This window comes from Centroberyx gerrardi, chromosome 5 (assembly GCF_048128805.1).
Source record: "Centroberyx gerrardi isolate f3 chromosome 5, fCenGer3.hap1.cur.20231027, whole genome shotgun sequence".
In the NCBI taxonomy this organism is placed as follows: Eukaryota; Metazoa; Chordata; class Actinopteri; order Beryciformes; family Berycidae; genus Centroberyx; species Centroberyx gerrardi.
The window spans coordinates 25,826,102-25,852,696 of NC_136001.1; the positions used below are offsets into that span (position 1 = coordinate 25,826,102).

At 42.7% G+C, this 26,595-nt stretch overlaps 1 protein-coding gene across 1 annotated transcript in view; it reads left to right on the plus strand.

Moving 5' to 3' along the window:
- Positions 1–42: 42 nt before the first annotated feature.
- The window catches only part of tafa4b (TAFA chemokine like family member 4b), a 27,807-nt gene continuing 1,254 nt past the window's right edge, over positions 43–26,595 (plus strand). The window contains exons 1-4 of the mRNA XM_071898449.2: positions 43–157; positions 8,617–8,772; positions 19,299–19,423; positions 21,653–21,661. Of these exons, the coding sequence (XP_071754550.1) occupies positions 43–157; positions 8,617–8,772; positions 19,299–19,423; positions 21,653–21,661 (405 nt within the window). The remainder of the gene's footprint in view (positions 158–8,616; positions 8,773–19,298; positions 19,424–21,652; positions 21,662–26,595) is intronic.

Consider the following 26,595-nt stretch of genomic DNA (forward strand, 5'->3'; position numbering starts at 1 on the left):
CGCTCCCCTCTCTCTCTCTCTCCTCTGTTTCCCTCTCTCAGGATGAAGCTGTGGGCGAGGTCAGCTTGGCCCTTGCAGGTGGCCTTCCTCGTCGCCGTGGTGATGCTCTGCGTTGACCCCTTGTCCGCCGGCAACCGTAACCATCGGGGACCGACAGGTACACAAGGTCTTGCTCCACCCCTCCCCTCCCCAACGCTGCAAGAGGTTAATTACACTGTCAGTGTGCAGGAACAACACATGTTCCCCGAGCCTGTCATTAACTGAGCTTCCCCGATCGCAGGGGAGGGGGGCTCTGCGGGGACAATTTGCTCTGTCCCTCAATATGACAGACTGTAATCTAGACGAGACCTCGTTTTGGGCTTGGATGCAAACACACCCCCGTTGAATGATAGAGCCCATGCAGCAAATGGCACTTAAGCTGTCACAAGCTGTCAACACAAATAGATCAGTGCGGGTGTGATCTGATCTATTCAGAGTGGTTGCAGACATCCAGTAGGATGGAGCCGATAGCATTGTTCTCGAGGGGCCTGATTCATAGTGGTTTAGGGTTACTGTAAAATAGGGCATAGGTCTCGTGCGTGAGAGGCCGTGTATACCAGGCTAGGCTGGTAACTTCTAATCCCAAAGCTCATAATTGCCCATGCCTACATTAATATGCACAGCTCTGCAGTTCCTCCCTTTCCACCAAAGCACCGCCTCAGATATTCCTAAGAAATCCATGACAAAAATAAATAAATAAGAAAACCATATCCACCGCCGGCTTAATTGAGACCCACAAGCTAAATCTATTCTCTATCTTTAATTTCCATAAGTCATTATGACAGGCTTTCCCCCCAGCCAAAAAGTGACCAACACAATCTTATTAATATTGCATTGGGGCTGGCTACAGGGACAGTTGTGCTGAGTCACAGCCTTGGGTATTGCGCCGTGACTGGTCGCCGACACCTTCCCAAGTCACTTCTTTCTGGCACTTAATTATGACAATTTCCTTAATTATCTCTTGGTTTCTTAGCTCTCAGTGCTCGTGTTTTTCCTCCCGATGCAAGGTGACCTTTATGTGCCACAGAAATGCCACCAGCATCCAGTCTCCGCAGTGAGTGATGGTATTAGTTTCCTTTTGACGGAGAGGAGGCAGCCTGCTTACGGCAGGGACGCTGCTAATTGCAGGCCCGGTGTGTTGTGAAGGTCAGCCTGGGTCCCCCTCCCCCTGCATCTCCCCCCTCCATTCACTCTCGCTGTGAAAAACGCCAGATGACTTGCTCCCAAACCAACTGGTGCATTTCGTTAGAGGAATTCCTCTAATTGGTGGAAGTTTAGGACTTGTTGGCAATGAAAAGACACATGACACACACACACACACACAGCGGTTTGAGGCTGAAAAATAATTGGCTGTGCATTATGATTGCTAGATAAGATTTTCTCTGTTTTCTACTTAAGTGTTCCCTGTTACTTTCTTGGCAGGTCAATGAGGCATTTGTTTTGATCCGTGTTGGCAGGTGTTGTACCATTTGCTGCCACATGGTGGCTCTGGAGGTCAAAAAATGCTCCACTAGAGCTTTGTTTTTTTTTATTTATTTTTTTTATATCTCAGGCTCATTTACTCAATGTCATTCTCAGAAGCAATCTGTCGTTTTACAGAAACTCACGAAACTCTATAATGGGAATGGATGGACTGAATGACAAGTGTCAGTCAAATCATTTCTGCATGGTTAGATTGTCAGTTTAAATAATGTGCCTTTTTCTTGTTTCCTGCCAATGCTCTCATGGGTTTACAAGATATACATTGACTCACCCTATTTGCTCTCCCTTACAGTAATGGTGTAGCTCTTAGTAACTTCCCCACTTGGGACAGACTCACATGTTTGTGTGGATAAAATCTCGTACCTATAGAGGCAGTCAGATGACCGTTAGGTGCTACAGGGGCAGGCCTGTGAGTCTGAAAGCCAATTTATGTTGTGTTGGTGCTGTTTTTGAACTGACCTGAAGACCTGAAGTGAGTTTCACCAACAAATCCAGCCATCTGACCTGCATGTCCCGGGTACACCTTGTTAAAAAAACAAAAGAAAAACAAAAGCATGGAAAAAGAAGAGATCTAACAACCACAGTCAGAAGAGTATTTTTACATTTTGGGACCCATATTGCCTTCCATTACAGAGGCCCTATATCTGACTAGCGATTTCATAGCTGGAAGGTTTCTCCTGACTCTAAGGCTTATCAAAGTGAATGAGCCCTGAACATCAAGATATTAAGTCTACAAATTACTGCAAGCTCACCTCTGCAGGAGACCTTTAACCAAATACACTAGTCCTCTAAGGAAAGGTATGCTTCAGTCACAGTGTTTAGACTTTAGAAAAAAACAGTTAAATACAAAATTAATATTCACACATCATCTCAGGGATTATTGCAAAAGTTCTGGTGACATATCACATTGGCATATCACACATGTGAAGTGCTGTAAGTTTGAGAGGCACTTGATAATTTCTTGGATACAATCTGCCATAGCTGAGCTGACAATGTCTGAAACGCATACATAATTGCATTCAGTTATATTTTACACATATGGAGGCATAGTCCTGGAAAACATTTACTACTCCACGATTATTGTATTTACAAAGTGAAAGAAAGCTGTAAAATCGGGGATTTAGAGCATTCTAGCCTGCTTTAAATGTGAGGCATTTTGTTATAAACACATCATACATATGTGTTTGCATGTATATGTGAACATGCATGCGTTTCTAGCTGTGTGTGTGTGTGTGCGTCTGCAGCTGCGTGTGAGTTGTCTCCTTGAAAAACAGCGCTGGCAGGGTCTCAGTGAGTAGGTTTTATTGGGGATAGATTTGCGTATAAATGAGGTACGTTGCGCAGGAGTAGTCAGCCGTACCAACAACCTGTTATAATAATTAGCATAAAGCCGGGGGTGGGGCCTGATGTGAGGCCTGTTAAACACAGATAATGTCAGGAGGATTGATGGGCTGTGCAGGATCAGGGAGAGGGGGAGATGGAGCAGGTGAGGAGCGGAGACGAGGGGGGAGAAGGGCAACGAGCGAGCCGAGGGCTTAAGGAGGGCAAACGAAAGAAGGAGGGGAGGAAGGGTTGGAAATGAAAAGTGAAACAATATCATGAGATTCAGCGAATAGGGGGAATGAGTGGAGACAGGCATGTTGGGTTTGTAGAACAGTCCAGGAGAGGATATGGGAAGACATATGAGACTGTTTCCATTTTTGTGTCACACACCTGATCATCATAACGTCTCATCTTTCCCTTTGGCTGGTACTTATCATATTATCTTAAATTACATCCCATTGAAATCTTCAGTGCTCCTGAAAGTGGCCTGCGTGTTCCCACAGAGACCTTGCTGCACTGTGACAGGAACCTAGCCCGGGATGTCCCCTCTCTGCATTGACTTTGCTGCCGCCGACAGAGATGCTAAATGTCTGGCCTTTCACGGCAGCGGACATGCTCGTCAGTTATTGACAGGGGAAAGACACGGCTTTTTGATAAATTGCACAATGCTCCTGCTCGCCTGTGTCTGTCAGAATACATCAATCGCCTGGCTAACCCATCAGTTCAAGGTAGCTCAGTTTGTTGGCCGCCCAGCTGGTGTCACCCCCCCCCCCCCCCCCCCCCCCCCCCCCTGTCTTTTTGCCTGCCGTAGGAATAGAAGCATTTAGCCATGCTTGAGAAGTCTTTTCATCTCAGCTTGTGTTCGGCAGTATTACACTGAGACGGCCATAACAGGATGGTTTAAAAGCTACATTGAGACATTATACACTGTTATTATATATATACAGCTGGAGGCTGACTGCTCAACACATGAATCTTAAACAGATCAAGGGCCACCTAGAGTGAGAGGCACGCTCTGTAGTCTGCACAGAGGCTGGTGGAGGAAAGACTAACTAGAGATATGAAAAGGCTTACAATCAGAACTGTAGCACTCGAGTCTCAAAGCCACTTTACTACGAGTTGGACTTGTCGTACCTATTATGACACTATTTTGGTCTCTGCCACTATTGGATGTTGACTTGACTTTTTCCTTCCTATCTAAAAATGTTCAAAGTTGTCTCCAGCTGATCTAAGAAAAAATTACTGGCTGCATGCAGCCCATCTTAGATCAGACCTGCTAATGGAGTGCTGAGCATCTTTTGAAAATTCTTCATAGGCAGGGGGCAGTAACTTTCTTCTGAGCTAGCTGGCCAACCACCTTAACCTCCTTTAGATAGGCAAGATGTTGGCAAATTCTACTTCAATTGGTTGCACCAACCATGAAGAATTTATGAAAAGTTTGTTGTAATAGAAACACAAAGGCATCTAAATTTTGCAGAAAGTTGAAAGTTGTGACAACCTCCATTTTTAATAGAATGTCAGCACCTCCAACCACATTTGTATGATACCATGATGCACTAAATATAGTAGGCTACATGTAAATGTGTGTATTATGCACTAAAAGAAATAACAAAAATAAAATTGCATTACACCTCTTATTTCTGGTCAATAAAAGTGTGTAATTTTATTGAGCTTATTTTCTTTCTTTCTTTTTAAATTTACAATTTAATAGATTTTAGCCATAGAAACCTGTATATCTAACACCCAAGTGTTTTGACCTTTCGAAATAGCCTACATTATCAATGGTGTGGCATGATGGAACATTTTCTCTACATGGGAGAGAATGTCAGCTGTCCATTACAGTTAAAAATAGCAAAAATGGACATACAAAAAACGTCAGGACGCCATCAATATGGAGCAGTAATAAATTATTACTATTTACTGCTTACACTGTGGCTCTTGGACACATGAAAATTCTCATCAGTCCCAATCCATAATTTCAGTCTGACACCACACGTAGAAACATTGTCACCAGTGGATTTAAGACAGTTTTTCACTCTCAAATTGATTGACTGCGCTCTGCATTCAAGGACTGATAGAGTCAAAACAAGAAATAAATCAGTCTTTTGTGTATTTTGAGGCTGTACAAGATTTGATTTGTTGAAAACAGTGAGGTAAAAGAAATCAATATTTTGAATTATAGTGTGTTATAAAAGTTGAAAATAGCGCATTTGTTCAGGTCTAAATCTCTAAGAATCTAAAAGTGAAAATACCTCAAGTTTATATCAGGAAATTTAAAGAGTAATTCTGCACCCAGTTTGAGCTTCTCTCCACCTACTGCGCGATTTAAAAAAAATGCAAGACACTGGGCGTGAAGAGCGGGGGAGAGGAGGAGGGTCTGGGGGTCCTGGTTGGAACGGGGTGGAGTGTTTGTGAGCATGTGCACGCTGGGGTGGTAACATGTTTTTAACAAATGACGCATCTTAGTAGTACATAAAAAGGTGGGTAATCTATCACCTCTAGTCGGTGATCGTTACAAGGCAAACAACCAGCAATATTACAAAAATCTATAACAAAAATCTGGTTCTACTTGCATTTTGGTGTGCTACTCCCCTGATGAAGGCCACAGCATGCTTGAAACACACTGGAGTTGTTTTGTAATGTCCTTTTGAACTAACCATGAAACAAAGCTTTTTCAAATTTTCACTTGAAGAGCCTTGGGACTCCTTTTCTCATTAAGCACCAACCTTAAACCAAAGTTCAACAAATACCTTCACACACCAAAACCCCAAAAGCTCTCTCTATCCTCTTTTCTTTGAACAACAAAAATCACCTTTAGTTTCAGGAAAAACAGTAATGTATGTTTTTTTTCCCTTAAAGACTACAGTATATCCTCATATAACTAACATCAGTCCGACACTATTTACTACTATGATGCATACCATGAATTTACCTCATGTATACTATGCATTTACTTCATTAAGATTCAAGTCAGCCTAAATAAAAAAGGTTGGGTAAACTGTATTCTGCAAATAAAAAAAGATGGGTAATAAAAGAGTTCAGGTGGGTTTACCCTCCACTGCGTGCCTGCTAACACACGCACTCATAGCCTTACAGTTTTAAAATACAAACAGCTTTGGCCCAGGTCTGATGTATGCGATAGGAAGAGAGGAGACCTGTGAACCCTCTGACCTCATTATGCCAGCAGGAGGCAGGCTGCTCTTTGTTCTCCCTGCTGCCTGACACAGCCTCTCCTCCTCCTCCTCTCTCTCTCTCTCTCTCTCTCTCTCTCTCTCTCTCTCTCTCGCTCTCTCTCTCACTAACAAGCTTCCTGTTTCTGAGATGGGGGCAGCTGAGTGACCATCCTCACCCAGTTATTTGTTGGACACAATTTCACCGCTGCACGAACAATGGAAATAATTTTCAATCCAGTGGAATGATAATGATGGTACAAGTCTGATTGAAACAAAAGCAATTTGTTTTTTTAATTGTACTTTCAATTTATTCCAGTGTTACTCAGTGCTTAAATTATTAGAATTACTATTGAGGCTATTTAAGGCTATGCGGACCGGCCTTTGTCTCATTGAGTCCAAAGGAGAAAAAAAAGATCGGTATTGTTTGAACAATAAAGTTCTATTCTGTTCTATTGTATTCTAGATTTTATCAGTTTGTGTGTGTGTGTGTGCGTGCGTGTGTGTGTGTTTGTGGGGTAATCCGGCAGCTGCTCCAGCCCCAGGAGAGCCTGAGACAGAGGAGTGAGGGAAATGAAAGTGGAGGGATGATAGCGGAGGGGCGCCCTCCGAGAGCCAGGGATCATTGATGGGGCTCTCTGGAGGAGAGAACAAACAAACTTTAAATCAGAAAGGATGAGAGGGGCCACGGCCTGCAGAAATGGAACCCTCTGCAGAGTGTGTGTGTGTGTGCGTATATGTGAGTGTTTGCGCGTGTGTGTGCGACTGCGTGCGCCTGGGTGTGTGCACGCACGCTTACACACATTTGTGTCTGTCTGCAAAAGCTCATTCAGCTGAGCATGAAAAGTTTTGGAGTCTCGATAAAGTCACGTACATAAATGAAAGCTGGGCTTATGGTACAGTATAACCAAGGTTTTTCCAGGGCTGTAAAGAGGCTTAGGCAGTAATGTCGCCAGCAGGGTTTGCTTTGCCTGGGAAAGGTTGTCGGAGACTCTCAGGAGCGCACAACAAGCTTTGAGAGCAAATACAAGGCTGCTGGAATCTGCTCAGAAGCCATACGCTAAGATTAGATTTACTAAACATTTTACCCAACATTTGGTGTTCGCATTTTCCTTTAGGTGCTCATAAATAAACCCTCCTTCTAAGAGTTTCATCGGCTTAGCGTGCTGCGTAAAATATAAGATTAGCATTGATGTATACACTAGGCACTATGCAATACACGCTACTTAGCATTAACATACAGCATACGCCCACATTCACACATTATCCTCGCACGCATCCTCGCTCTCTCATACTGTATAAAACCAGTGTACAGAGTATATATCAACAGATTTGTGACAAATACAAAGATGTTAACATATACTGTAGCTATAGTAACTGTCCCTATAAGTTTTTTTTTTTTTTTCAGTAAGAAGAAGCCACAGAGATTGTGGTTGAACTCTCATTATTTAGCATCTGGAGAATTTTAATTAACAAGACACAAGTCCTTTGGGAAGGGTGAAGATAATCAAGGGAGAAATGATAAACTGTTTGTTCCAACAGAAATTGTTCTGATTAAAAGCATATGACTTTTAGTAGCATCACACACACGTAGACACACATTTTGCCACTGGCTGGAATATATACTGTATATACCTGTAGGTTAAACCCATGTTAAGCTAAGCGTGGCCTTCTATCTCATTACTGTCAGGAGAATGTTATAATTAACAAGACCCAAGTCTCCTGGGAAGTGTGAAGATAATCAAGGGAGATTAGAAGCTGTATGTGTGTTTGAGGTGTCAGGTGAAAAGCAATTATTCTGATCTAAATTCTGACTTTCAGTATCACCACACACACGCACACACACACACACACACACACACACACACACACACACACACACACACACACACATTCAAACTGTTCTAATGGTTTTGCTGCTGGCTACAACCCACAATGAAGTGTCTCCTACTTACAGAGCAGTGGGTTGTTAAAACTCTTCCACATGACCTCGCACAAAATATTCACATCTTTTGCTTACATCAAGTGGTTTATTATGAGCAAGAGAATAGAAATCAAACCAGCTTATTGTTTTTTTTTTTTTTTACACTTCATACTCTTGGTGTTGTTTTTCCCTGTACATAATAGCAACAACAGAGCCGCCTCTTAATGAAGGCACTGGGCTGCGAAAGGAACCAAAGTATCGCTAAACAGCTTTTACTTATGAATCAAAGTGTATGCGACTGGAATAAGTTGTGGAGTTTATACAACAGTAAATAATTCAGCAGTTTTTATTAGGGTTTAGGCCTAATCCTTGGAGTAGCTGGTGTGGTGTATATTTTATTATTTGCAACTCAAATTTAATTGAAATTAAATTGGATGCTTTTGCACCAAAAAACCTTCAAAACACCACCACAAACCACACCAAAAGGAATGAATTTCAATAATCTCTCTCTCTCTCTCTCTTTCTTATACCCTCTGTATCTCTCTCTCTCTTTCTTATACCCTCTGTATCTCTCTCTCTCTCTCTCTCTCTCTCTCTCTCTCTCTTTCTTATACCCTCTGTATCTCTCTCTCTCTCTCTCTCTCTCTTTCTTATACCCTCTGTATCTCTCTCTCTCAGTCCCCTACCAGGTGAAGCAGGGGACATGTGAGGTTGTGGCCATCCACCGCTGCTGTAATAAGAACAAGATTGAGGAGCGCTCTCAAACCGTCAAGTGTTCCTGTTTCCCCGGCCAGGTCGCTGGCACCACCAGAGCCAGACCCTCTTGTGTGGAAGGTAAAAATCCCAACTGACCTCATTCACATGGCGGCCATTTTGAGCACGCCGTGTGGGAAACTGTAGCCTATACGGAAGATATAAAAGTAGCAGACAGACCAAGTTAGCTTGCAATCTTGGGAACAACAACCACAACGACTGTTTGTATTTAGCAGGAAAGTTAGCTAGCTTAGGCTACTAGTTAATAAGCTAGCTTACTAGTTAGTAGGCCTAAGCTATGCTACTAGCTACCTCTGGTAGCTAGCGATAATGGGCCAAATATATTAAATTGTGAATCTATATCCCTCCGGTTTCTTTAGATCCCATTTGTTCCTAGTTTTTCAGTGGAGAAGCTGTGAAATGATAAGTATTTGTATGTTGTGCATCTTGGTACACAACAGTAAGACAAAGCTGGGCTGAAATTGAAAATGGCCACTGTGTGAATAAGTGTGTGTGTATTCAGGAATATGGATATATCTTAAGGTGTGGTATTTAAAGCCCTGCTATCCAAAGCCTCCCTTTATATTTTCATCCCTGGCTCAAAGCATCATTCACCAGAGTTGTGAATTTATCCACACAATCAGACATTTGTGCAAAGGCCGCACAAAACCCAATGTGCCATGTTCAATTTGTGAGATTTATTTAAAAGCTGATGTAAATTGTCACCATATTTTTAGTGAAAGCTAGCACTACATAGCAGTTTTGAATGAGAAGAACTCTTCACTGGTTGACAGCTGCCCTTGAGCAAAGCACTTAACTGACAACATGACGTGTTTATCCAGGTCAGCTGCAAAGTGTGAGTGTGTGTAGCAGTCCCTCCCTCTGCAACTACTCCCAAGGGCACTTGCTGTAAAAAAGGAAAGAATTTTTGCTCTTAATCAGCTTGCCTGGTGGTTAAAGATGCTACATGTAACATCAATAAATCATTACCACATTCATCTTGAGAAATTAGTACAATTACAATTAAGTTTAGCAGTGTAGTTTGTGTGGTACCAGGTTGAATTTCACAGGAAATCTGCTGGATTGCTTTACAGCACAAAGGGGATTGCTTTATGGCACAAATCAGGTAGAGGATACTCTTCTTCCAGTGCAGATAGAGCTAAAGCTTTCAGAGTTTCTGGCATATGGCACATGGTGGAAGGAGTGAAAGGCCGATGGAAAAATCACTTCCAACTTCCTTCCATCTTCCTCAGTAAAGCCAAAGAGAAAACAAACACATGTGGAGTGACACCAGGGAGGGGGAGGGAGGACTAGTAGCATCCTCTTTGCCACAGGAAGCAGCAGGGTTTATGGGAAATGTGGTCTTAATTTTGAGAAACACAAGCAATAAAAATACCAATGGTGTGAGATAGATACTACGAATTATCTTGGTCTCATTTGTTGTTTCTCATTTGTAACTTTACCAAGGTATCACAATTAATTAGACAATTGTACTATAAAATGGTACTTGCAGCATCTTCAAAAAAGGGTTAAATAATACATTTTTTATTGTGTAGTCTTGTGATAAAGTCAGGTTGTATATCTTGCTAGGCCAACAGTTTGCGGTTCATCCTGTCCCTAAGGAGATCATGTAACATTAAAAGTTAAAGCCACTAATGCAGGTAATGGAAGACCAGTCACCAGTGTCTCCTTGCTCTCCTTATTCCCCTGTGTCATATGAAAGGAGAAGCAAATATACGACAGCTGTCGGCCAAGGCTGCCTCAGCCCCAAGACTGGAAATTCAAACCGCAGTTTAAAAGGCCGGATTTTATTTGGGACAGCGTTCCATTTCACATCTAGTCAGGAGCACTTGAGCGCATGTCAGATGGTAACAGATAAAGTATTTTCTAGTCTCTTGCACCCATCCGACTCAAAATGTGGTCGGATCATGTGAACACAAATAAGACCCAGGCATGGGAAATGGGTAAGGTTTTAATATATGGGGTGTATGGGAAATTAAGGATGTGTGAAATCAAATAAGGGTTTTATTCAAAAGCGCTAAAAATACAATAAGGAAAGAATTATTCTGTCATGTTCAAAAAAAAAATCCCAAATCTAAAAAAAGATTTAAAAAAAAAAACGTTATTAATTATCCAGAGGGAGTTTTGCTTTCCTACCAGCATTTGCTTTGTCAGAACAGGTTTCACATTTTTAGTTGGGGGATATTTCATTTTTTTAAACAAACTATATATCTCCATACACTGTGTGTGTATATTGGCATGGGTATGTGTGTATACGTTTGCTTGTGTGTGTGCAGGTCCATGTGTGCATGTATTTGTTTATGTGTGTGTATGTGTGTGTATGTGTGTGTGAATTCGCATATGTGAATATGTGAATGTACAGTATGTCTTTGTCTGTGTTTACATGTGTGTGTGTGTGTGTGTGTGTGTGTGTGTGTGTAAAGCATTTGTGACTATAGTGATGGGGGTCATTTTCATGGACCTTGGTTCCACCAGTTTGTCCCCTCTGAGAGCTTCAGCTCAGCAAGAAACATACAATGTCACTGACCCCCACCATCCATAGACACTCCTACTCTACTGGGATCACACACACACACACACACACACACACACCATCAGCCAATCCAATCCAATCGAGCTGTATTAGCCCCCTACCACTGGGAAATAGATAGTTGTCTGATGTGTGAGTGGAGCCAGTGAATCACCGAGGCACACAGGCTATACAAACTGCTAAGGTCAGCTGGGGTGTGAAAACTGAATCCACACAAATATATAGACTTTGATGAGATCTGTTGACAAAGCTGTGGAGATAAATTTTCATAGACATAGAACTCAGACATAGTCGCCCTCATGCCTCCTTTCCTGTTTGTTCATTTCCCATGAAAATATCAAACAATCATTTCCTATCATCCTTTTGAGTTACGTATGAATAGATTTTTCACTGGAGAGCTATCTAACTAGCTTCGTTCTGCAGTGCAGATGCACAGTATGGAGTGGGTGTTCAGTAATGCTGTATAACCCATTTTTTGATGGCTTGGGACACGGTTTAGCATTTTACATTACAGGATGAAAAATAGGCGTACTTGTGATTATTTGAATGGAATTAAACTACAGTTCTTATTGACAAACTTTAGCTTGGTGGGTAAAACCAAAAGTGGCTTGCACTCAAGAGACTGTGAAAAAGCAAAAATACTTGTGCTTATTTCGTTTTTATTTATTTATTTATTTAATGCAGATTAAACAATACGCTTTTGATTTTTTCCCAGTTTCTTCACTTTCTTTCCACTTTCTGTATTTATACAGAATACAGACATACAGAAATAAAACAGAAATAAACCCAAAAAATATAGATTATGTGTTTATGTGCAATAGCTTTAATTCTTCCTTAATTCTGGCTCAATTTTGCCATGCACTCAATTTCCCAACCACCTCCCACATGCAGTCATAAATATCCATATGGCACCACATCTCATCACTACCTCCATCTAGTGCGGTGCTGTTCTTGCGTCTGGCCAGTAGAGGGTGCTTTTCCCATTCAAATGACCGAGTTACAAAACATACCTGCTAGTTCATTTCAGCACTATTTTCACTCAATAAAAAGGTAGATTTGTTATTTAACCTCTTTGATGAGTTCCTAGATGGGAACAATAGCTTGATAATGATAAAAATCAGGCAACCATAACAAAGATGATTGGTTTTGTAATGAAGGCTGAGATAAATAAGGATTCTGGGAAACTTTCCCAACTTCTGAGAATAGACATTGCACTCCTGCCTAGTTTTTGTTTGTTCACTTCTCTTGAAATACTCGGTATAGTCTGCTGAGAGGAAGAAAATTGCGGATGAGAGACAAACAGACAGACAGCATTACTGCCGGACTGAATGGCATTCTTTCTTTTTGACTCTCTCTCTCTCTCTCTCACACACACACACACACACACACACACACACACACACACACACACACACACACACACACACACACACCGCAGCTCCCCCGCCCACTCGTCATGAGGCTTTCTAATTTCTTATTCAGACCTCACCTCTGAGGCTCACCACCTCTCATCACCTCCAAATCCACTTAAGTCATGAGTCACGCCTGACCTCTGAGCTCACAGTTACAGAGGATCCCGCTTTATACAACACTGTGTTATACACCGAAACACACACACACACACGCACACGCTTGCACACACTTCTCTCACCTTTTAAGGTTTAGTGCTGATGCAAAGAGACAAAACCCCCTCAGTAGCTAGCCTTTGTAGAGAAGCTGTAGTGTAAATGGAGCTACATTATTGATGCTGGGTGAAAGAGGAGTAAATGGCAGCAGATCCCATTGCTGGCTGCTGCATGGTCGGGCCCGTTAGTGTCAGCTTAACTTGTTAAAGAGAACTCTATTCAACATGATACTTTTCAGATTTTTTACCACCCCTACACTTAATTACAAAGTCCACTTCTTTGGTTTTTTGTTTTTATTTTTTAAAATGTTTGCTATGAGAATGCATGGTGATGCTGTGTGTGAATAAAAGGCGTGTGCTTTAAGTAGCAGGGCGCTTTGGGAAAGTCCCTTGAAGACTTCATCAGTGCTGGAGGCTTACAAGATTGAGTTGTCGGGGCGGAATTGATAATAGCCAATAAGCAGAGGTCAAGAGGATCAGCTCTATTTATTAGAATGCTCCACAGGGGAAGTGTGGTGTGTCCGCTTGGGTGTGTGTGTGTGTGTGTGTGTGTGTGTGTGTGAGAGAGAGAGAAAGTGTGTTTGATGGCTACACTGGATCCCAGTAAAAATGGACATTAAGCCTTGTCAAAGACACTGCCACTGAAGTGTGTTTAGTGATGCAGGAAGAGAGAGAGGCCAAAGTAAGCTAATAAAAGGTAGATGAGTGGATTTATTTTGGTGTGATACGGTGGACTCCCGGGACACACACACACACACACACACACTGTGTGTTCCGTTATTGAGCAAGGGAATCTAGTTTAGATTTTCATCACACATCATCCTGCTGTTGTTTATATAATGTGTGCTCTTTAATGTCATGCCTTTGTCATTTTGCCATAGTGTCCATCCCTGTCTGTGTGTGTGTGTGTTGTGTGTGTGCAATTGTTCACCATGTATAATCAATTTCTGACATTTTTTCAATTGCAGTTTTCACTTGCGTTTTCTCGTCATGCATGCCTGGGTGTGCTGGCATGGCTGTGTGAGCCAGAGCAACAGAGATACAGTGTGTTAGTAAATCATTCTAGAAAGAGATGGATGCTTCTCTCCTGCTGCTTCTGTACACTGGGATCACTGAGTGGAACAGTTACAATGCCTGAGGGTATCTATACCTCTGGGTCCACCCCCACTCTCTTTCCACGTGTGTGTGTGTGTGTGTGTGTATGAAGGTACATTATATTCCCTTTAAATAGTAATGACCTGGGAGCAAGGGCATTGGAATGCTTGTGATGCTTTTTTACACCTAACACTCACTGCCCAGTGGGGACCGCATCCATGTACACACACAAACACACAAAGGCATGTATGCATGCATGCACATGTGTGTGTGTGGGTTGTCACACAACCCACACACACACATACACACAAACAGATGCATTTTAAAAGTAAACTTCCCGCAGTTTGCGTTGTTCTGCTCTGAGTGAGTTCAGCCAGTGCCTGTAAAGTATTAATGGGCAAACACTCTAAAAGACACATGCCTGAGTGCACATATTGTATTAGTACGCCCTGCCTTATATCAAACAGCATCCATTGGGATGATACAATGGAATATGTATTCATTGAGTTCTGCCTTCTACAGTATATCAAAGGCTAATCTATTATTTTTTATCATGTGACTTGAATGCACACAGATGAAAGGGTTATAGGGCGAAGGAAACCCTTTGAACTTGCATTGTCGGCAATGTATATCCAATTATATCACATGAAATACATTTCCCAGGTCAGCTGTTAAATAGTAGAGCAAAGTGACTGATCTGATCTCACATCTCCTGCCTTAGTGTGGTCTAAAAGGGAATATTATATATACTCTCAGTGGAATGATTATTATTAATGTAGTGTGTGATACAATAAACCACTTGTATGCATCACCAGAATGACTGAAGCCTGAATTTCATCTTTCTCATTTGCCTTGTCTTCCCAAAGGAGCAGGTTGTTAACTGTGTGTTTGTGTGTGAGCTTGTTTTGTTCTGATCAGAAAGTCTTTCCAGCCAAAACAAGTGTATGCATAAAGTTTCTGTTTGCAGTGTTTGCGAGGCTGTTTGTTTAACACCTGGTGTTGCCTGGTTAACACCTGAAATGAGGTGGGAGCATGGCTTCCTTTTTCCAGCTGTTGATTAGCCAATAACAATGCAATGGGGAAACACAGATGCTGAACAACTGAATTATTGAACATATGAACTTATAATTGCTTGCAGGATTCTGACTAACGCAGCAATTGTTTATGCATGTGAAGCCACAGAGTAAACAGGCGACGTTGGGAACGGAGGGAAGCTGCAGTTTCGACTTTGACCACTTGATGTCACAAACATTACAATGACAATGCTGCCGGCGGTGTAGGAAGAAATATAAACAGTGGCTGTTTTGGGATGAACACCCATATTGCTGACATACTTGTTCCCACAAACAAAATAAGAAGTCTTGCGTCTGTAACCACAGTAGGCATTACAATGAGCTCCATTCGTCAGGTGTGTGTTAGATTGACATGTCGTGATCAGTGGGAGGAGAGACAGAGCTGTAGGCAGCCTCACAGCGCCATACCTCCACAGACCTTATTTAGAGAGCCCCAGAGACGAGACAAAAACCCCGGGACTAACATAGCCTCAGTCCCTTGTGTTGCTTAATCACCTGCACCTAAAGCAAAGCAGGCGCACTGTCTAGACATTTGCCCTCGACTGAGCCCAAATTGGAAGTTTGAGTGAGAACTCAAAAGGGAGTAGCCATTTTGAGTGCATATTCCTTTTCTAATGAGATGATAATAGCCGTAATGAAGTGTATGCATGAGCTGTATAAGTTTTGCAATTAACATACACACCTTTTGTGAATATAAATGTAGAGCCTTAATGAGACTGACGAAAATAAAGTAGGTAGGCTGAGAGGTATGTGCTATCCATATACGGTTGCCCTCTTTATATTTATATTTATATATTTTTTATATCGACGATTTTTACATATACTTGTTGGAAAAAAATTGTAAAAAAATGTTTAAACGCAGAAAAATGCAGATTAGTTCGTTTAAAATTGTGCCATCCACTCTCTTCACGTATTCTCTGCTTATTGAGACTGAGGTTAAAGAGGTGGAACAGTGTTGGAGTAACACAAGAGAATGACAGGAATCAGTGGTTGTCTTCTTTAATGCAGCCCAGCCAATGGCAGCCCAGTCATGTGACTGAACAGCACCGGCAAGAGCAGAGTGAAGTGAAAAGACTAAATGAAAAGCTAGCCGTGGGCTACTCACGCAGAAGCAGAAATAATGATCCATGACCAAGTGTTGACGACATGGTACAGTAAATGATAAAAGCAAAGAATTGGAGAAGTCCTGCTCTTGTCCTGCAGCCTCAAGACGGCAGACATACTCAGAGTGGAAATCAAACGCTGTAATTGACACTGCACATATTCACCTTTGCAGTTTTGGAACTGTGCAAAAAGAGTCTCCATCGCAGGTCATCTATATCTGATCTGGAAGGCCTCAGGTTTATAGTGCATGCAATTAGCGCCCATCACCCAGCTCTCTCTGTAAGGATTAAAACACACACCCACTATTAGTGCAGCAGCGGAAAATATTGTCCCAAAGGTGAGGGTCTCACAATTAAGTACTGCACACTCATTGAGCACCTCTGTAATCTTTTTATCATTGACCTGTTGAGACTCTCTTGAGTGCTATCCATCCAATTGCCTTTGACCTATGCATGACATCACAGGCCATTCACCCACTCGCGTTCATTTTCTGGCTTGACAGACAGGTGCTTAGGTGTCATGGCCGCCCCGCCCTCCCAGTATAGCGTGAGATAAGCTGTGGGGAGCTCTAACTCCATAATAGCACTCACAGGCCATGCTCATTAGCTCTAAATAACACCCTCGCAGTGCAAAGCACCATCGCCGACACCATAATGGCCACATTAACGAGCATTACACAGCCATTGGTTTTTAGAACCACTTACTGCCACTGAGCTCGTGCATCATAACAGCATGTTCAGCACCGCGCTCCCTGATGGCTGTGAGAAATTTATTGTGGTGACTTGGCAACTTCCTCAGCGCTCGCTTCCTTCTTCTCTCCCCATGTCTTCCTGCCTCTATCACTGTCTCTCTCTCTGCATTTGTGCCGCCTATTTTCCACTCTTTGCCTCAATTCGTTACTCTCGTTCTCTCTGTTCTCTTTGTTTAATCCTCTTCCTTCCCTCTTCCTCTCTTGCTTTCTCTGATAGTCACCCTCAAACGGTCTCTTTCCTTCCTGCCCTCCTCTCTCTCTCCCTCTCTCAGGTCCCTTCGTTACTCATTTCCACACTTCAAAGATGTTTTCTTGGTGAACATCTCTCCTTCTCTTCCTCCCTATCTACCCCCCCCCCCTCTCTTTCTCTCAGTCGCGGCTCTTATTCTTACACGGCGCTTGAGAGGATTTGTCCATGTTCTTTTGCATAATTCTGTTGAAAGCCCATTTTGCTGCTGATACCTCCTCATCCTCTCCCTTTGTTGGAAACAATAGTCCACAGAATGAAGCTCTCTAGGATTCTGTCTAAAACGGCATCATTCCCCCAGCTTATTGAAGTTAGAGAAATGTTGTTGGAGTTAACTATTTTTATCCATCCTTCTATCCACACTTGAGAAGGGAGGATGGGTGGGTGAGTTAGGAGAAGAGGTATTAATTTATTTTCACTTGTCTGGCTGTCTGCTGTCTAGACAGTGAGGCAGATGATCTGTAAATTGTGATGATCTGCTGAGACATGAGAAACAAAGTTTGGGCTTTCTTATTGTAGTTTATCTTTAGATCTAGTAAAGTTCTGGATCTGGATTTTATCCATTGTACTAGATATAAAAATTTCACTTGATTTAGACCAATTTTTAATATAGTAAATTTCAGGTTCAGTTAAAAAAAACAAATATAAAAAGCCTTTTTTCAGATTTATTTATTTTTTTCATATAATTTCATTAAGGTGTTTCATGAAGGGCTTTCACACCTGCGATAATCATAGGCCTTAAGCACAGTGTCTCTTGTCTAAAATACCTGAGGGAAGTTTGATGTTTTAATTGGTAGCAACACCTCATCATTCTCTCAACTGTTTCTCTCTGTATTATGCAATAGAGTGACACTGGCTCATGTCTAACTGTGCCTGGTGTTTCCGTGATTATACCAGAGACAACAGGAGTGTTAGATGAATAGCAATCATTCTGATTTAAATTACAGGATGACTTCCAGTAACAGACACGCACATGCACATGCACGCACGCACACACACACACACACACACACACACGCACACACACACACACACCTCTGGGAACACTTTCCTCAGATATCTAAATGACCAGCTTTTACCACTGGATCCGGGCCGAGGGCCCAACACTTGACATTGAAACGTCTTCATTTTCACAGTGCCAGCACGATAGCCTTTTAAAGTGTGAATGTGAAAGGTAAGTAAGGTCTCTCTGAGGCATTGCTTTGGACATTAATAGGTGAACAGTACTGTATGAATGTTTAATTGATAGGTGGTAATGTCTGGTACATTCTGGTGGCTCGGTGGGCTCAAGTTGTATGTCTCTCCCTTTCTGTCACTATATTTCCTGTCACTCTCCATTGTATAGTATCCAATGATGTAGAATGACATAAAAATAACCATAAAAACCAGGAACAAATAGATAAATGGGCTGTCTTCTGATGCAGAGCACTGTCAGCAGCACAGCATGACTGCATCTGATTGGTCCTATCAAGGATAGTTCAAGGAAATCTGTTGTCCTTGCTGCCTAGGTGTGACAGTGTAGTCTTGCGTCATATTTCTCAGTGGCATCTCCTATTCTGTCCAATGCCATCTATGTTTCTCTTGCTGATGCCAGCCTTACGCATTCCATACAGGGCTGGGGAGGAACAGATCCCATGTTGAGGGATTATATTAATCTGATTACAATAAAAAAGGTAACTGCAATACATTTTAGCTTCCTTGAAAATCACGGTAATCTTATTACAGATGAAAAAACGAGATTGCTCAGAGCAACGGCATTTACATTGTGAGAATAGAGACACTACCATAATTTTGCATATCTTCAAATAAGAGGTTATAATAGCGGTGGGTGATAATAATAATAAATAATCAGGTTATGTTACTGACTTCAAATATTCCAGTGATTCATTTTACTGAGCAGATAATCACTAAGAGATTCTTTTTTAAATAGGAACCTTCCCAACCGCATACGGGTCAATGCAGCACTCCAAAGTTACCCTTGAACGTGAGCAAGGGATCAGCTTCCCAGCCTCCAATTCTAGCTGTCACACTCAATGGGGGCAAATTGTAAATTCAAACCTAGTTTAGCATTTTGGCGCTAATTCACAGTGCTCCTTATCGTATCATCCATTCAGTAACCTGCTGTCTTTCTTTTCTTCCAAATGTCCCCTCCTCTCCTCCAGCCTCTATCGTAGCCCAGAAGTGGTGGTGCCAGATGCAGCCATGTATGGATGGAGAGGAGTGTAAGGTCCTGCCTGACCTCACTGGCTGGTCCTGCAGCACCGGCAACAAAGTCAAAACCACCAAGGTGAGAGGGATGCCTCTGTGTGTGTGTGTGTGTGTGTGTGTGTGTGTGTATGTACTTGCTAACTGCTTTCCTGCTTGCATGCCTCTCTCTCTTTCTATCTGTATGTCTGTAATTTTTGTGTGACATTGACTAGATGTTTGTACGTTTTATGCGAATGTCACCTCACATACACTTTTATCCTTTCCTTGCATGTGCTTCCTGTAGTGTTTTCTGTGCCGCCACAGTGTCATCTATATCTAGCCAACTCCAATTAGCGCAGAGTCTTTGATAAAGACTGACTCCTAATTTGAATGTAACAACAAAGCACATGACCCTATCAGCGTTCACATCAAAGAGTCCCCTGAGAAACACATGATGTCCAGAAAGAATAAATAAATGCATTACTGAGCATGTTCCAGCTTGAGTAACATTTGATGTAGCTAGAATTGACCTTGATCTTCAATTGAATTGATCTGGGTTTTTTTTTTAGTAAAACATCTTGTCTCAATTAGTGTTTGGTAAACAAACTTTCAACAAGATGAATCTTATTCCTGTTTTTCATATTTGAAAAGAAGGAACAGAAGTGTGTTTACTGAGCAAATTAAGGATAGTCTTGTAAACAAAGGTTGTTTGGATCTTTAAGATGCACACAAAAGTGAGTGTAGTGTAATTTAAGCGCTAATTCAAAACATCAATAAAAATAACAGAGAAAAGAAAGAGCTAATCAACAAGCAAGCCCCCTAGTGAGCCTTATTTGTTAATCCGCTGTAACTGTATCTGCTGAGGCGAGGAGGAAAACACTTGATGGAGAAAACAAGAACTCTATACGTTGTGCACCATACAACCACTATCTGATGCCATGTAAATTGATGCTATTCAGATGAGATAAATTGATTTAAATGAGGGTCCTTCATGGCCCTTTGTAAGCTGTCGAAGTGTGAAAGTTAATTTGCGGGACTGACGACCGGGGCGTGTGTGTATGCGTGTGCAAGAGTGCGTGCTGTGGGATGGAGCAGGTGCAGTTTACTTACAGGTGAAATATAAAAAGAGAAGCAGTTGCAGGGGGAGCGGCGCAGGCGCCATAAGAGTAATTGCTCCGAGAGATGGCATAACAGCACAACATCTGTCGCATTCATTAGAATGCATTATGGCTCTGGCCTTCCACAGAGGCTTTACAATTAAGAGTCGTAATTAAATTGGTGAGTGGGATAGACTGAGGAACAGGGGGACTGCTGGGCTCAGTCGCTGGCATCGGTATTAATGACCCCGGGCCAAACAACAACTCAGGGACTGAGAGGTGGAGTCGTCCTGATCCTGTTGCACGTCGCCTCTCTCTCTTCCTCCCTCTCTGTCTCTCTCTTTGTCTCTTCCACCCTGACTGACTAGCCGATCAGCTGTGAGGGGAATGAGGAGCCAATGGCTGACTGCATCAGTGGACATTAATTGTGCATTTGCTAGGTGCCGTGGGACTGGGAAGCAGTTACTAGGAGACTTGGTGGCAGATGTCACTGAAGATAGCTGCAATGAGACATCAACTCCCTGGCAACTGCTCCCTGCTCTCTCTCCCTCTCTCTCCCTCTCTCTCTCTCTCTCTCTCTGCTTCTCTCCTTTATCCTTCTTCTATCTTTCTATCCATGACCTCCTTTCAATACCTCAGTCCCCCATTCAAGATAATGGTCTGTATCTCTCTTTGTCCACCTCTCTTTCACTCCCACACAGTGTAGGTGTGCTGTAGAAAGATGCATGGGTTGTCTGACTGAGGCGCTGGAACACTGTTGAACAAGGAATAGCGAAGATACAGTGCTATAGGATACATCATTTCACATCACTCATTTCATAAAATTGCCTACTGTATGTGGTCAAACATTTTAGAAAACACTAATAAAGGTTTTTTGAGTATATGAACTATCTGTATATGCATATGGGATAGAGTAGGATTTGCTGATGGAAAACAAACTCTTGACAACTCCAAATACAGACTTTTCTGCTCCTGTGTGTAAAAGCAATGTATAACTGAATCATTACAGCTTCAAGACATGTGAAATTCACTTTTAGCGGTTGACACACTGTTGGTCCTTGCAGTCAGTCAACCAATCAATAAGGGTGCAAAGAAACATTTTAAATCTAATGAAAGAAACATAAAGCCAGGAGTGGAGTGAAAGTGGCTGGACGGGGAATTCTATACTCTGACTCTGGACTGGGCCTTTAAAAAGTGAAACATTCATATCAAGTGTGAAGTAGAGCACAGAGTCACTCCAGGTAATTACATGTCTCGGTGTCACTGGTTCACTTCTCTCATCTGTGGTACTGTTTCTTTTCTAGGTCACACGATAGCGAGAGAGTCACTGAGCCAAGATGAAACCTGAAACTCTGAAGAGATACTGGAACTCCACGTGCAAAGGATGGATGACTCACTTATATTTACCATACGATGAGGAAAATATCAATGAAAGGAAAGCTGTCAGGCTATCCATCACACAACAATGGGATAAAATGTATTCATTACAAACTACGTATATTGGGGTGGATGGAGCCGAACATATGGCACACTGCTGCTTGTTGAGACCAATGGACTACAATTGCGGATACCCAGGGTACATCTGGACAAAAAAAAAGCCTACAGTCATGGACTCCCTAAAGGCCCGATAATGGACAAAGTGTGGATTGATCAAAAAGGGTCAATTTCAAACGCTGACTGAGCATTTCAACAAAGCATTTGTGGATGAGTGTGAGATGCAAACTAAAAGCTGTGTTTAGATTGCTACTGGACACAATCCAGACCTGTTATCAATATGTAGAGCTTGTTGCTATACTGGAGATGACTTTCTATTTATGATCTGGGAAAAATGAAAGCAAGAGATAGCAGCTCATAACTAGCGAATAGCAAATTAGCGTCAAATTGCTCTTGTGGGTCAAGTCACTATCATGAAGACTGTTTTCCGAGAGTCATTTTGCAGTTCTAATTAGGATTGCAGCGTAGGATCATAACAACGTATTAAAAATTCATGTAAGATATTTGCACTAGTTGAAACCGTTTTGGGAATGTTTTGTTTTTCTAGATATCTCCCATCTTTTGCCGTGGATGTCACATGAAATTGAGGGCGAGCAGGATGTTTTGTAAGATGTCTGCCTCTTGAAGTAGATATCATGCCCCATTATTCCTTAGTAGTCATTGGTTAAAAACTGGCTCAGATTATTGAGCCTTGCCTCCATACAGCTTGGTACAGTATGTGACCATGGAGCTAGCAAAGTGTGATTCTTCTGTCTCATTTTTGCCCAGAAACATTTCCAAGCTCAACCTCCGAAGTTATATATCTTTGATCTATTATATTCTGTCTGTGACATCTCTTATGTTAACTGTTAAAAGAAGGCCCATAAAATGTTCAAACAAGGATATAGAGTTGTCTTTATGTTGTGATTCCACTTTATTGGAGATGTGTGTTTTTTTTATTCTCTGGTATTTTCTTCTTTCTCTCCAAGCTATCATGTTCTTTCCTCCAGGTTCTTAATCTTTAAAAACACTGTAAATACAAAACAATTGTATACATAGAGGTCTCTCTAACTACCTTAATTAGGAGATGTGCTTTTGTACTCACATTGCCTATTGATTGCCTCCAGAAACCCCTACCACATCAATGCTTCACTGAGATATACAGAAATAATTGCCACAGATAATGGCAGTTCAACCTTTTGCAAACATGTTTTTCCCTACAGGGCTCGATCATTACTGTGCGAATGATAGTGAGTACAATAGCATAGTGCCCCAAACAACCATCTCACATCTCTCAATTATCTCTGTCCGTTTCTCCCTCTCCCCCTCACTCTCTCTCTCTCTCTCACTCACTCTCTCTCATTGTGTATCTCTCTCCCTCTCTCTTCTCTCTCTTTCATTTCCCCACATAGCTTATCACATAAATGATGGCACAGTTAAAATACTTTTCACACGCTCTGTCCTACACACTATATCTCTATTCCTCAGCTGTTTGTACTGCTGAGATGCTCATTGCTCTTATGCTTTCCCAATTTGTTTCTTTCTCCTCTCTCTCTCTCTCTCTCTCTCTCTCTCTCTCTCTCTCTCTCTCTCTCTCTCTCACACACACACACACACACACATCATCCCACTGCAAGTCTTTCTCAAACTGTCTCTGTCTGCCTCTCTGATATGTGAATGTGTTGGGTCAGTGTGCCCAGGGGCCAGGCCAAGGGGGGCTTCTCTTCTGCGGGTGAGAGCCCCCCCTTCAGACATGCTGCTTTGTGAGCAATGATAAATCTATGGGAGCGGAGCTGCTGCCTCTCCAGCTCCAGTGCTGCGCTCTGAGCCATAGGGAGCTGGGGGACAGCAGGGCTACCAGTGGCAGGCAGCTCCATTCTCTCATTACTGAGAGGCCTGGATAGCACTGGGCTCCTCCCGGGACCGCTGACATGGAATATTTTTAGGCCTACGGTGCAGCACTGCAGTTAGGCCAGTCACACCACAATGCCCTCTTTCCTTGAGCTGTGTCTACAGCAACAATGGTCCACTTAGAGCGGGGATATGGTGACATGGCTGCATTCAGGCACTTAAACACACACAAGCAAATACACGCACAGTCATATGAAGTCATGCAGCCACACATTTATACACTTTCACCCACCTACCCACCCACACTCACACCCACACACACTCACACACACCGATTTGGGAGAAAGTGACAGGCCTTAATTACAGCCGACATAAGTCGAAGCGTCTCAGCGCACAGTGCGGCTGTGCAGCATCGAGCCAGATGAGGGCTCTGTTTCCTTTCCTCCCCCTCCGCTCTTCCCCTCCCTCCATCCCTCTCTCTCTATCTCTCTCTCCCCCAGAGGTTTGGTGTTCAGTAGATGAGCCTGGCGCCTTGCTCTCTCCGTCCTACATGGCTCTCTGCAGCAGAATCAATATTTGAGGACAATTTGCGCTGCGCTGCTCCCTGGTGGCTGGGGTCTGACGCTGCAGCTCCAGCTCCAGTTCCGACCACGCTCGAAGGAGAGACAAAGACCTGCTAGAGCAGAGACAGATTCACAGCTCGTCTCGGGTCACCACTATTTAACCAGGGAAGCTGCAAAGAGCACCATGTATACAATTACAGCTGCTGTGCAGGCCGGCCGCCCCTGCAGCAAGACAGAGGTGCCCTCCTCCTCCTTTGCCAGTTCCTGAGAAGGAAGGGGATTGAGCACATTCAGAGGCCTCAAGCTATCTTGAGGGGATTTTGTATCGCCATATCCACCTTTAATGAGATGTTACATGGTGTGCCAATTTAGCAGGAATCAGTGCATATCTGCAGGTCCATACATTGTCCTTTCATGGTATAAACCCCTTATGTTGGAACCATTTCAAACATCCTTGTAACCAGTTAGCTTCAAAAATAATAATTAAAAGAAATATATTCATTGTATATGAATTATGCTTATAGGCATCATTTTTTAATGTAAAAAATCTTCAGTCTTTAGCTGGTAGGGGGTGTGTCTCGGTGTCAGCAGGGGTCTGACCTCCGTGTCTGATTGGAGGATAAGCGTCCCGTGGTGATTGGTTGCTTTCATCTCCATGGGCAAGCAGCGGGAGGGACCCAGAGGGCAGGACTCACAGGAGCAAACAAACAGCATGGAGGAAATGACTGCAGAATAACATGCTAATGAGAGAGGAGGGGGAGTAAGAGAGAGAGAGAGAGAGAGAGAGAGTTGAGAGCATAAGAACGATGTGCTTCCTAAAAGAAAAAAACAGAGATAAAGAGGTATAGCTATAGTGTGTGAAGAGTATTTTAAGTACGCCTTTGTTTATGCACTAAGTCTGGGTGGCTCCCGAGAGGCCACTTGCATCGTCAAACCAAACACCTCCAATAGTCCATCATCACACTCTTCAGCAATTCACACAATCACTACCTGGAGGGGGAGAAATAAAGGGATGAAACACCGTTGCCTTGGCTTCTTCGTCATCTTTTGTCAAGTCCAATTTGTATTAGCCTCCAGCCATATCCAGGAAATATGGGTTCAGTATTCATGTTCAGTGAGAATGGTAATCTTCAGATGAACAAGTGAGTCTGTCAGAGGCAGAGGGATGTGTGACAACTTGAGTCAGCTCTAGGAAAAGAGAGCTTTGCCATCGCGGAGAAAACTGTCTCGAACTTGTGCTGTCTGAAACTGACGCTGATTTAATAGATGTCAGACGGAGATTAGCCGATGATGAAGATCTGATAGGATCGGCATTATCTCTGTCAGGAGGCAGTCGCCGGTCATGTCACTGTCACTTCAGAGGGAATAAATCGACTTCAGCGAAAATGCTTCCTTCATGAGATCAAATATTTCCTTTTTGCGGAAACCATGATATATAATTACTCAAATGTGTGCAGACGTGTGCTCAAAAGCTCTCAAAACACTTGATTCAAACCTCATCTAATTATATTCAGGCCTATTATCAACACTCAAACTCACTGGGAGTCATATCATCAGCATAATGAGAAAATCTGTCCACTTTGTGCTCACCTCTGCATTTCCTGTCATTAATCCCTTTTCAAGAACACAATTGATTCAGCCTTCTTCATTCTGTATTCTAGTGCAGCACACTAGAATTGTGCAACATGGTCACGTGATTTTATTGGCTACCACAGCTGGTTAGCCTTCAGGTGATGGTGCGGGGATTAATTGCATTAGCCACACTCTCTTACCCAGCATAGAATATGTGACAAAAACACCACAACACAGGCAATTAGAATTCAATGAAACCAAGCAAAAAAACGGCAAACAATCAAAAGTGTCTTTAATATTCATTTTGCGGCGCGCCTGCGACGGGCCGATATTGACGGTGGAGTGAACGGGGATTCATTAACGTCTTCTCCCTCGCCGCTTCCTCTCGCTGAGCCGCTCTTTGCTGCGTCGTCAAACTCACTTATCTCTCTGAAGCAATTAGCCACTGGAGGCTCCATTGACCTGAGCCTTTGTTAGACTAACGGGTTGCATTAGCATGGCCGTAGCCTGGCAGTCTTGGCAGTGCCTGTGTCGGTGCCAATGTGAACAGCACTGATAAAGGGGAGCCCTGCGGTGTGCGTGTGTATGCGTGCGCGTGAGTGTGTGTGTGTTTGTGTGTGTGTGAATTGGGGGGGGGGGGGGGGGGGGGGTTGTTAAGGAACACAGTAACACAGGCTAAATACATGCATATTAGCTGGCCACCAGTGTGTCCAAAT